The sequence below is a fragment of the Mirounga angustirostris genome, unplaced genomic scaffold (genome assembly GCF_029215605.1).
Source record: "Mirounga angustirostris isolate CCGP_5_RB_7025 unplaced genomic scaffold, mMirAng1.0.hap1 SCAF_5, whole genome shotgun sequence".
Classification (NCBI taxonomy): Eukaryota; Metazoa; Chordata; class Mammalia; order Carnivora; family Phocidae; genus Mirounga; species Mirounga angustirostris.
In genome coordinates, this window is record NW_026991713.1 from 69,920,731 (window position 1) to 69,933,821 (window position 13,091).

Consider the following 13,091-nt stretch of genomic DNA (forward strand, 5'->3'; position numbering starts at 1 on the left):
TATTAGAAGTCAGGGTTTTTTGTTGTTTTTAATGACAGGACCATTTTTGGCAATATTTAAAAAGCGTAACAGTTAATCAAAACTTTGTACAAGTATTTAAATTAAAATCAGCATTATTATTTATCGGTGGCCTGGCATACATTCATACGTGTGCGTGCGCTTGGTTTCTTATAGGTGACAAATGGCTATTTTAAAGACTTACTGAGTGATAAAAGGGAATTGTATTGATGTTTTTTTATCTGAAGTCTTATAGATTGTTAATTCACTGTGGCCTCTACACCAAAATTTGGTGAATGTTAATGACAGTGGCTAGTTAAGAAATGGCAGATTTTGATCAACTAATTATCCTTGTACTAATATTAAAAAGTGATGGTGTTGTTTCAGTAAAATGGAATAGTCTAATAGCTGATATTTTTGTATATTAAAATATAGCTGTTATTATAGTGGGAATTTAAAAATGAAACCATTCAAATCATATTTTCTTTTCCTTCTCTTTCTGATAGTGCCAAAAGTTTCTGTTGACATTGTAGTTAGCAAATTGTTTTTGTGTTTACTTTGGGGCATGCATATGCAGTTATCTGGTGAATTTACACCCCTTTCCCCTGTAGTTCTATGTGTATTAATAATCTCAAATAAAATTAATCTTCTTATTCTGCTAGAGAAGAAAAAACTGGATCACTTACCAGTAACTGGAGTTCTCCTATTGGGTAATCTCCACAGATCCACATTCTTTGAAGTTATTGTGAATGCCTCGAGGACCAAGGAACCGTTGAAATTTCCAATTTCAGGAAGGTAAGCAAGTGCACTGAAGCATGTCTCTAGCATTCCCAAATCCCCTCCCCCCAACTTTCTTACATATACGTCTGTACTGCATGCCCCCTCAGTTCCAGTGGATGCCCATCAGGAAGATTCTCATGCTGGACAGAAGGGCAAGAGAGGTGGATCTGTGAGGGAAAAGACCCAATAGGATAACTCAAGTTACTGGTGAGTAATCTAGTTTTCAAAAACTTGAGATTTTTTTTCTCACATTTCTTCTCTTTAGAATGAGTTTGTTTAATTACAAAGAAGAAAGTTGTTTGAGATAGCTTCATTTTGTAAATTTGATGTAGATTATGGAATTTATTGTATGGATGATAAATACCTAGTTCTTAACGGGTGTATGAATAAGTGTGACATTAATTTTAAAGAGTATCACTTACATAATAGCTGTTTATAAAAATTATATATCTATTACCTTCTGGTAAATAGTGTAATACTTCTAAAGCAATTTAAGGAAGCTATGTGTTGAATTATTTTATAAATTCCTTTATTTGTGATGTTGCTTTTACATGAAGTATATACTTACACTGTAAAACTTAGGCTTATGCCAAATTTGGCCAAATTCTTCTGGGATAGTACTGAATAACAAAAAATAATCTTATATTAATCGACTAGCACTTCTTACTGATACAGTTTTCAGTGTACCTTTTAGCTTCATTGTAGGTATATTTGGAAAATAATTCAGGGTGTGTTTACCACTTCCTTGTTCATATAGATGGACTTATTAATTGGTTTATTGTGAGTCTCTGCTTCCACAGGTACCAGACAATTTATTGAACTGGCATGTAAATATTAGAATTGGACAGAATTCCTTGCTTCTAATTTCTCTCTCTCTCACTTATTCTGCTTTGTTACCAGGTTATCCTTTCTAAAAGGGCACTTTTAACACATAAAGAGCCTGTAGTGGTCCTCTGTTCAAGTTGTTTTACAAAATTTTCATCCATTTGCTGGTTACTTAAGGCCTGTCATAATCCAGTCCCATCCTGTTTATCCAGCCTTTTAAATTCTTCACTTTGAAACTTTTCTTTTGGTCTTACTTGTTTACTTGTTACATTTATGCTTTGGGGCTTGTACTTTGCCATTTTAAAAAAAATGACTTTCTTTTTATTCTACTTTTCGATACTCTAAGGCTGAGATCAGGTCCTATCCCTTATACAGTTCCTTTTATGCTAGCATCTCTCTGTGACCTCTGTTTCCTCAGTGGAAAAATGAGATTGCTATGAGAATTGAATTAATTAATTTGTGGAATGTACTTAGAACAATTCCGAGTAGCACACTGTAAACACTCTTTTTAACTATTATTTGATTAAAGATGGAACATTTCTGTGATTATGGATATAATTTTCATCAGTATGACAGAGTTTAGCCTTTAGATATTAGCTGTGGGTGGTATTGCTATTTCTTCTATATGAAACTCTTACGCTGATTTGTATGATCATGGAGAACAAAAATGGGATTTTATTGTTTTTAATTTTATTTAGTTCCTAACATCAGTGACTGGGATTAAATTATACCCATTAAAAAATAGTTTTTCACGTAGTTGATAGAAAAAACTTAGTTTTTCATGAATATATTTACTAGTTTTCTCATTTATAAAACAGGGTCATTTGGCTTATCAATCCTGTTTGTATTGTCAGTTTTTCTTAAGAACAACAGTTTTTTCCCTTTGAAACTGGAATAGTGAAATTATAATTGTTTAGTGCAATGTAAATTTCTTCTATGGGACATTAAAATAGAATGTATAGTTTTGAGAGAGTTAACTAGTTTGGCTTCATTTTAAGACTTTGTGTAGTGTTAGAAAACAAACTGGAAGTTCAGTGTACTTGATTTTGAGGTTTAATTATCTTAGAAGACTATTGCTTGATTTTCAGAAATGTTTGGTTTTAAGATTACCTGTCTGAAGAAGCAGTAGATGAAATCTAATTTCAGGTTGCTGAAGGAAGGGAATGACAGATTGAGTGTCGCTTTTAAATAGTCACCAGAGAACCAATTCAGGTCCAATTAGACAAGCCAAAGTAAAGAATATTTAGATAACTTAAGTGCTTGTTGTGAATTTCCTTCTGCACATCCAGTTTCAGCGTTTCTTTGGTATAATAGTGCTATGGTATATATTAAGAATATCCTTATTCTTTATTCTTTAGAGATACATGCTGAAAATTTTAGAAGGAAATATTATGATGGGTTCAGAAAAAAAGTGTGGGTATTTGGGTGTGTTGTGTATATGTGTGTGTAGAGAGAGATATAAGAAGAGATAAAGCAAATGTGGCAAATGTTAACAATTTTGAATCTAGGTGAAGGGTATATAGGGTATACATTGTACTTTCAACTTTTCTGTGGTTTTGATATTTTTCAAAAAAAAAGTAGAAAGTATTTTAAAAAGAACTGTATTGTGCTTCAATTTCTCTAATTCTAAAATGGGAATAATAGAACTTGTTCTTTCTATGCCTTGATACCGGTAGGCACAGTGGGGGGTACATTTGGTAGAATAGCAGTCAAGAGAACTTTTAAGAAGTGGGGTTTTTTTTTTTTTTTTTTGACATTAAAGAAGAGTTTGATAGCAGACAACTTTCAAAGTACATTTCACGTAAAAGCATATTAGCTTAAAATATATCCCTTTTTCTTATTCAGAGCATATTGCATTATAATTGAACAAGAGCAGCCAAGAAGCAATAAATATGTAGAAATAAATGAAGTAACTAATTGAAATTGAAAAATATAGCTAGTTATAAAATAACTCCATAAATGGGCAAAAAAGATTAGACTTAGCTGAAGAGAGAAGTTGTTAATTTCAAGATAAAACTGATAGGGCGCCTGGGTGGCTCAGTCGTTAAGTGTCTGCCTTCGGCTCGGGTCATGATCCCAGGGCCCTGGGATCGAGCCCCGCATCGGGCTCCCTGCTCGGCGGGAAGCCTGCTTCTCCCTCTCCCACCCCCCCCCGCTTGTGTTCCTGCTCTCGCTGTCTCTCTCTCTGTCAAATAAATAAATAAAATCTTTAAAAAAAAAAAAAAAAGATAAAACTGATAACTCTTCCTGGACAATGTACAGCAAGATAAAGAGATGAAAAGAATGAAAGAAAAGCTAAGCCACCTTAGAAGTAGGTTGAAAAGTTCCAGGGCAGGTCTGATTGGAGTTCCAGAACAGAGAATACAGAGAATGGTGGAGAAGCAGCACTGAAGAAAAAATGACTAACCATTTTCAAGAATTTTTTTTAAAAAGTGGAAATTGTTGAATAATTAGAACTGAATCATAACAAAAGCATTGTATCCGAACTTGAAGGATGCAGGAAAAGTGGTGCTTAGGGGTGAATTTATAACCTTAAACGCATGTATTAGGTTGAAAGAAAATAAATGAGCCAGATATTCAACTCAAAAACTAAAAAAAAAAAAGGAGAAAGTAAAAGCTAAGAAAGAAGGGAGGGAAAAAAAATAAAAATAGAATTTGGTGCAATAGAAAATAATAAAAACAATAGCAATGTTTATTCAGATCAGAGCTGGTTCTTTTTAGTTGATTAAGTTCTGGACATACTCAAAAAACAGATGATGAGGGGCGCCTGGGTGGCTCAGTCATTAAACATCTGCCTTTAGCTCAGGTCATGATCCCAGGGTTCTGGGATCAAGCCCCACATGGGGCTCCCTGCTCGGCGGGAAGTCTGCTTCTCCCTCTCCCACTCCCCCTGCTTGTGTTCCCTCTCTCGCTATGTCTATCTCTGTCAAATAAATAAATAAAATCTTTAAAAAAAAAAATGTGATGCAAATAAAATTTAAAATGAGATATAACTACAAACACAATTATAAATTTAAAAATCACAAGAAATCACTATATAATTTTTATTATATAAGATATATAAATATATAAATAATATATAATATAACATATATTAATATATATAAATAATATATATATATAAATTTTAAAAACCAGATGAACTGGATTGTTTTCTAGGGGAAAAAAATCATTCCAAGATTGTAAAGAAAAAATCTAAAGAAATTTAAAAACTGTTAAAACAATTGAAGTTGTAGTAAATTTCCCCAAGAGGAATAGGTTTTTAAAAATAACAACTTTAGGGGCACCTGGGTGGCTCAGTTGTTAAGTGTCTGCCTTCAGCTCAGGTATGGGATCAAGCCCCGCATCAGGCTCCCTGCTCAGCGGGAAGCCTGCTTCTCCCTCTCCCACTCCCCCTGCTTGTGTTCCCTCTCTCGCGGTCTCTCTCTCTGTCAAATAAATAAATAAAATCTTTAAAAAAAAAAAATAACTTCAGGGGCGCCTGGGTGGCTCAGTTAAACATCCAGCTCTTGCTCTCAGCTCAAGTCTTGGTCTCGGTCATGAGTTTAGGCCCTACGTTGGGCTCCACGCAGAGTGTGGAGCCTATTTAAAAATAATAATAAAATAAAAATAAAAATGGAAACTTTATTGAGCTATAATTCACAAATCCTATTATTTATCCATTTAAAATGTACAGTTCAGTGGTTTTTAGTATTTTGAGTTGTGCAGCCATTACTTTGATGTTTTAGAATATTTTCTCACCCCAAAAAGAAACTGTTGTACCTGTTCGCCGTCAGTCCCAATTTTCCTCAAACCCTCCAGACTTAGGCAACCTCTGATTTACTCTGTTTCTATAGATTTGCCTATTCTAGACATTTCATATAAATGGAATCATTCAATATGTGGCCTTTTGTGACTCACTTCTTTCACTTATAATATTTCTAAGGTCCAACCATGTTGTACCATATATCAGTGCACTTTATTCCTTTTATGACCAAATATTATTCCATTTTATGCATATACCACATTTTGGTTATCCTTTCATCAGTTGATGGATATTTGGATTATTCTGCATTTTTTGCCCATTATGAATAGCTGCTATCAGCATTTATGTACAAATTTTTGTGTGGACATACATTTTCATTTCTCTTGGATATATACCTAGGAGTGAAATTACTAGGTCATATGTAACTATGTTTAACCTTTCGAGGAACTGCCAGACTGTTTTCCAAAGTGGCTGTGCCATTTTACTTTCCCACCAGTAGCATATGAGGGTTCTAATTTTCCACACCCTCACCAACACTTTCAGTATCTGTCTTTTTTACTTTACCCATCCTCACTGTGTGAAGTGTTACCAGAGGAATAGTTTTAATTGTGATATTTATAATCCTTTTTCAGATATACTTATGGTGAACAGATAATTCTATTTTTATACAAAATGACCCAGATAATAGAAAAAGAGGGAAAGCTACCCTGCCGTTTATCAGACAAGTGTAGTCTGGAAACCTAAACTGGAAAGAATATACAAGAGAAAATATATTCAATCTTATGTATGAACAGAGACATAAAAATTTAATTAGGATAAGAATGTAAGGGGCGCCTGGGTGGCTCAGTTGGTTAAGCGACTGCCTTCGGCTCAGGTCGTGATCCTGGAGTCCTGGGATCGAGTCCTGCATCAGGCTCCCTGCTCAGCAGGGAGTCTGCTTCTCCCTCTGACCTTCCTCCCTCTCATGCTCTCTGTCTCTCATTCTCTCTCTCTCAAATAAATAAATAAAATCTTAAAAAAAAAAAAAAGAATGTAAGGATAGTTCAATATTTGAAAATTGTATCAGTGTAACATAAGATTTAGGGGAGCAGTCTTTTTTTTCTTTTTAAGACTTTATTTATTTGTTTGACGCAGAGGGAGAGAGAACAAGTGGGGGAGCATCAGGCAGAGGGAGAAGCAGACTCCCTGCTGAGCAGGGAGTCCAACGCGGGGCTTGATCCCAGGACCCTGAGATCATGACCTGAGCCGAAGGCAGATGCTTAACCGACTGAGCCACCAGGCGCCCCTAGGGGAACAATCTTGAAAGATTTAGTGAAAGTTTATGATAAAACTCAATGCCCATTAATGTTTTGAGAAAAAAAAAAACAACAACCCTCAAACCATGACAAGTGAGCTTTTTCTTTCAGTAAAGGCTGTCTTTCAAACTGTCTTTCAAACAGCAGCATTATGCTTAATGGTGAAACCTTAGAAACAGTCCCATTAAAGTCAAGAATCAGACAAATACGTCTTTACTCATAAGCAAAAAGAACTACAATCCAAATGGATTGGAAAAGAGGAAAAATGAGATGAACATATCCGTAGAAAATTTTTTAAAAAACCAACACTGTGTTAATAAGAGAATTCAGTGTCACTAGATATAAGATCAAGATTAAAATTGGCAGTAGCCAGTTAGAAAATAAATTTCTCCTATACAGCAAATTCTATAAACTGGGTAAAGTGTTATTGAAGGACATAAAATTAGACATGAGTAAAAGACAGAATATACTATATTTATGGTAAGTATAAATATTGCTTAAAAAATTACTTCTCTGTGATTTATTATACATAGTTTAAGACAAAAATCCCAATAGGATTTTTTTTATACAAAAATTATATACAAAATTAAAGCCACAAGAATAACCAAGACAGTTCTGCAAGAAGAACAACGGTGAGGAGTGGCTTGTGCCGTTGTTTAGCAAGACTAATTTTAAACATGTTATTTAGAATGGAATACTACGTAGCAGTGAAAAAGAATAAACTGCTACACACAACATGGCTTGATTCTCCCATGCTTATGTTCAGCAAAAGAAATGAGAAACAAAATATTACATATCGTATGATTTCATTTACAGGAAGTTCAAAAACAGGTAGAACTAATCTATGGTGTTAGAGATCAGAATGTTAATATCTTTATCTGGGTTGGGTATACATTATTTAAAAATCAAAGTGTATACTTTATGTAAATTACACCTCAATAAAAAAAGTAAAATATAAATTTATGGTAGTTAAAGTAGTATAGTCTTAATACAGGAAAGACAGCTTAATATAATAGAAGAGAGAGTTCAGAAATGGATCCATACATATTTGAGAAGTTGATAAGAGTTAGAGATGACATTTTCTATCAGCAGGGGAAGAAAGAGTGGACTGTTGAATTGGTTTTCTATATGGGGGGAAAACTAGGTCTCTACTTCAAACTTTATGCAGATGTCAGTTCCGTTTGAACTTTACACTAAGCATGAACAACTCTTTAATAAAGAGGAAAGTATAGAAGAATGTGTGTCTTTAGGATGTGTGAAGCGTTCTTTAACAAGTCAAGAAAAGAAGAATGGACCATCGAAGATAAAGACATCAAGGATAAAGGATTTGACTACCTCAGAAAGAAAAACTTAGGTTTAATAAAATACATCATAAACCAAACTAAAATGTGAGTGGCATGACTGAGAGATAGGTGTAATGTCTGTAATATCTAGTGGATTTGTGTCCAGAATATATAAAGAGGAAAATAATAAGACAGATGATACAAATGCAAATAAACTGAACAATGGATATTAAGGCAATTCACAACAGAGCAAAGGAAATTGGAATGGCTAATGAACTGAAAAATGCTTAGTCTCATTTTCAGGGAAATGCAATTAAAAACTTACGAGCCATCAATTTTTTCACCCATTAGCTCAGGATCAGGTAAGTGTTACACAGTTGAAAGGTGCATATCCTCGTATCCAGAAATTACCATTCAAGGTATTATTAGTCTAGAGAAATTTGCACATTTGCCCAGGGAGATTTGTACAGGGATATTCATTTGGAAAAATCTAAATGTCCGTCAATAGGCATGGGTAAATAAGATAGAAAATAGTTATATAACAGAGAATTACGAAGTCTATGTTTAGATTTTTATCACTGGTGACTATTTTTATCTGTAAGAAAAAATTATATTGTTTATGCCCAGGAATTGCTTTAAGTATATATAAACAATTATTTTAGTCCTCATAAGAACTCAGAAATAGGTACAATTATTATCTCCATTTTATACATGGAAATCCTGAAGCATACAGAGGCAAAAAACTTACCTACTTTGAAAGGTGGTAAATGGCAGAGTGGAGATTGAAAGTTAGGATTTGAATCTCAATTGCCTGGTTCCAGAGTCCATTATGCCATGCTGCATTTCAATGTGTCTAAATAGGGAGAGAGCTCAGAAATGTAAGATAAAGTCAAGGCAGAATGATGTGTACAGTGTGTTATCATTTACACCAAATTCATGATGGTGGTTACCTCTGCTGGATGGGGCTGGTAAGGGGAGATCTAGTGATAATGGTGAAAGGAAGCTTTATGGAACTACATGTTTTTCCTTAAAGAACATGTATATTTGTAGCTTTTAAACACCTACAGTTAAAGTATATATAAGCTTATTTTTACAAAAAGAAAAACTAGAAGGATTGATCTAATTTTTTTAATCTGCATTTATTCTTGATACTGGTTTATTTAATTTTTTTTATTTTTTAAAGATTATTTATTTATTTGACAGAGACACAGCGAGAGAGGGAACACAGCAGGGGGAGTGGGAGAGAGAGAAGCAGGCTTCCAGCTGAGCAGGGAGCCCGATGTGGGGCTCAATCCCAGGACCCTAGGACCATGACCCGAGCCGAAGGCAGACGCTTAACGACTGAGCCACCCAGGCGCCCCTTGATATTGGTTTATGGTAGAAAATGAAAGCAGTGGCCCTAGCACAGTGACTGTGATTTAGTTTAGTTCTAAGGTAGCAAATGAACACCAGTCACTGGGTTAGGTGCTAGGAATAGGGAGGTGGTGAATAGGTTTCATCCTCTTTCTTTAAGGAGTTTAGAGTTTTATAGGGAAAGAGATAAATAACTGTAATTCAATATGTTATATAGAGATCTGTTTTCTTCTTTGTTTCTCCATCCCCCCACCACCGCCCTTTCCTCCGAATACAAATAGGAGAAGGGGGAAACATCCTCATTTGGGGTATGGGAAACAGGCAGTGAAATGTCAGTGGCAGTCCTACTTCCTGTTCTTTTAGAAAACTACCAGAGAGTAAACTAATGGTCAGAGATTATAGCATGTTCACCATTGTATCTCCAAAACTTAGTATAATCCTTGTGCTTAATTGAATAACTGGTGAATAACTGGCATACTTCCCTCTCAAATTAACTAGAACTTGAACCCAAATTTCTCCTTAGCCATCCGGGATATCTTCCATTGGTTGTTTCTTCCATTGATTATCAAAGTCTGTGGTAGTTTGACTAAGAATAGTGTATGAAGCCTTAAATTGTTTTGTGCCAAAGAACTTTGACTTGAGAAATATTTTAATCTGTAGGAAATTTTGGATCTCTGAAGTCCAATTTTATTTTCATTGTGCTGAGTCCAGTACATTTTTTTAAAACTAGTAGTCTTCTAATATTGGGATAGTACAATTGTTTTCCTATATTCTCTGTCTTTGAGTCAGTGCTGTCTTGTATAAGTGTTTATGTTCTGTTTCTTATTTGTGAAATTCTTAATTTCCTAAAACCACATTCTCTTCAAGTTTCCAGATAGTATTAGTGTTTATGGTATGAGAATCCTAGTGTCTTTTAAAATCTGTCATGATATCTCATAAAAAATAGTTAGTATTGTTTCCTTTCACCCTAACGAGAGAGGTGTGTTTTCCTTGGTAGCAAATTAGAGTCAGTGTTAGGAGAGAATCTTTCCCAAAAGGGCAAATGTGAATACCTTAAAAATTGGTTGAAAATGGGTAAATTTGAATAAATCATAGTGAAAGATGTTTATTTTACTTTGTAAATTTAACACTTGGATTATAATTGACAAAATCCTAAAACAAGTCATATGATTATGCTGGATGGATTTAGTTAAACTATTGGTCAAATCCTGTTCCATGTATACATAGTGCTGCTTTCTTACTATATAACCCTTTTGCCAGAGATAACACGAAGAGAGCCTGGTTACCATTTGGTGGAACAAGCCTGCTGGCTCAAGCCTCTGCCCAGAAATTTGATTCAGTCTCTTTTCTGGACAGTCTGGTAAGCTGTCATTGTTCTTCATGTTAAAATCATCTTACTCAGGATGTACCCAAGAGGAATTTAATACTAAAGGAGGAGACAATATTAAATTCAATGAAAATGTTAAAATAGTTACGTTAATTGAAGGCTTCACATTAAGCATGACTAATTTTTATAGCACTCCAACAGAAATATAATGCAAGCCACAAAAGGGAGCCATATATGTAATTTAAAAATTTCTCATGGCCAAATTAAACAAGTAAAATGTAACAGGTGAAATTAATTTTAATACTGTATTTTATTTAACCCAATATATCTAAAAAATTATCCTTTCAAATCATTATTGAGATATTTAACAATCTTCTCCATACTGAGTCTTTGGACTCTGGTCTATATTTTATATTTATAGCACATCTCAGTTTGGGGTAGCACATTTCAAGTGCTTAGTACCCACCCGTGGCTTCTGTATTACATAGAACAGACTTAGAGCATCTGAAAAAACATTTGGTTTTGTATAATTCTCCTATTACTTCTCATTAAAGGTGCTTTGAATTTCTTTTTTTCTTTTATTACTTCACCTGTGTGTGGGTACTCAGCTTTACTGTTGATCATTGGTAACCTGAAACCGACTATCCATTCCTACATTTGACAGAACATTTAGGTCTTACTGTAGTATTCCCTGATACCTAGGTCTACTTAATTTCTTTATATATTATTTTTAAAAGATTTTATTTATTTATTTGAGGGAGGGAGGGAGCAAAACCGAGCAGGGGACCAGGGGACAGAAGAAGGGAGAAAGAATCTCAAGCAGACTCTGTGCTGAGCATGGAGCCTGACGTGGGGCTCGATCCCACGACTCTGAGATCATAACCTGAGCCGAAACCAAGACTTGGACGCTTAACCAACTGACTAAGCTATCTAGGCACCCCATCCTTCCTATAAGCTTCCTATAAAAAGCTCCTACTTTTTATCAGAATATGAGGCTCAGACCTTCTACATAGGCTACTCTAGGTAGGATTATACATTATTGCCATTGTCATCTCCTCCACCCCAGCAGGGTAACAAACCTGTCTTTTTTTGGTTTAAAGTCATTGTCTGAACCAGAAGTATTCCTTATATGATGACTTTTTTTTTATAAGAGGGAAGTCCAACATCATACTTTATGGGGATTGGGTGTCCATTCTCTAAGATGCTAATTGCTTAAAGATTTCCAAATCAATCAATTTTTCTCTACTTCTTCCTTAGTAGATACTATGAGAATGAACATATTGCAAAATAGAGGCATATCTAAGGTACAACACATATGACTTGACTTTTTTTTTTTGGTAAAGATTTTATTTATTTATTTGTCAGAGAGAGCAGGAGAGCACAAGCAGTGGGAGCGGCACAGGGAGAGGGATAAGCAGGCCCTCTGTCAAGCAGGGACCCCGATGCGGGGCTCGATCCCAGGACCCTGGGATCATGACCTGAGCCAAAGGCAGACGCTTAACCGAGCCACCCAGGTGCCCCATGACTTGACATTTTGATATCCTCTTGGTTTCACCTTTCTAGATGAGTGACATCTATGAAGATTATTCTCAGTAAATGAATTTATGACCTCTAATACTGGTTATCTCTGTGTCCCAGTGCCAGCAGAAGAGTCTTCTATATTTTATTTCAAACAGTGCTCTTGTAATAAGATTACTTGAACTCAGAATATATAAATGCTCAGATTCTGAGGTTTCTTGGGCTCTGCTTTCTGGTCTTAGTTATTATTTAACTTTCACACCTCTTTTGAATTTCCAGTCTTTCTCAGCCTACCTCTTTGTTACTCTATCTCCCTGCTAGCAGAATCTCGATTCCATTCTGTTTCCTTCCCACCCTTACTATCCAGGAATACCCATTATTGTTGGTAGGTATTGCCGAGCACAGTGAACACAGCGTTTGTTAAGGTCGAGTTTTAGCAACAGTGTGATAGGGTATGGTGTGGAATTAGCATTGGAGGGCCTGGTCTGGTATTGAAGTGAAGCATAGAATATTCTCATTTTCCCATCCACTATGACCATTCATCCTATTTAATTTCATTGCCGCTACCTAGGTGAAAGCTGGTAGTTGCTAGTTGTGGTCACTGGTATGTTGGTCAAATTTCTGAGTTAGAGGCTGTTATAGCCAGTGAACACTAGGCAGCATGTGGTAGCTGCTGACTTTGAACAAAACTAAAGACTGACTGAAAAGGATTCTAGGATTAGAGCAAAGAACACTGGATTTGTTTTCTTCTTTTCTTTTCTATGATTGGATAGTTTGTCCTATCTACTGCCATGACACTGATGTTCAAAAGATGCCAGTTCAGCTTCATCTCTGAGTATTTACTGAGATCAGTGAAGTGCCAGGTACTTTCTCAGCAGTGACCAAGATGGACACTGTGCCTTCTTAAGCAGTGGTTACTTGTTATTCCTCTTTAAATGTCCAGGAGCTCTCTACTGCCTTCAGGTCCA

At 35.3% G+C, this 13,091-nt stretch overlaps 1 protein-coding gene across 6 annotated transcripts in view; it reads left to right on the forward strand.

The window, feature by feature from the left end:
* The window catches only part of YAF2 (YY1 associated factor 2), a 73,617-nt gene that overhangs the window by 24,087 nt on the left and 36,439 nt on the right, over positions 1 to 13,091 (forward strand). For 2 of the 6 annotated variants that reach the window (XM_045873617.3, XM_064591386.1), the window contains one exon: positions 721 to 792. The exons of 2 other annotated variants lie outside the window; for them this stretch is intronic. In XM_045873617.3, the coding sequence (XP_045729573.1) occupies positions 721 to 792 (72 nt within the window). Of the gene's footprint in view, positions 1 to 659; positions 793 to 10,538; positions 10,639 to 13,091 lie in introns of all 6 variants that reach the window. 2 more of the 6 variants (XM_064591384.1, XM_064591385.1) reach the window with 2 other exon arrangements.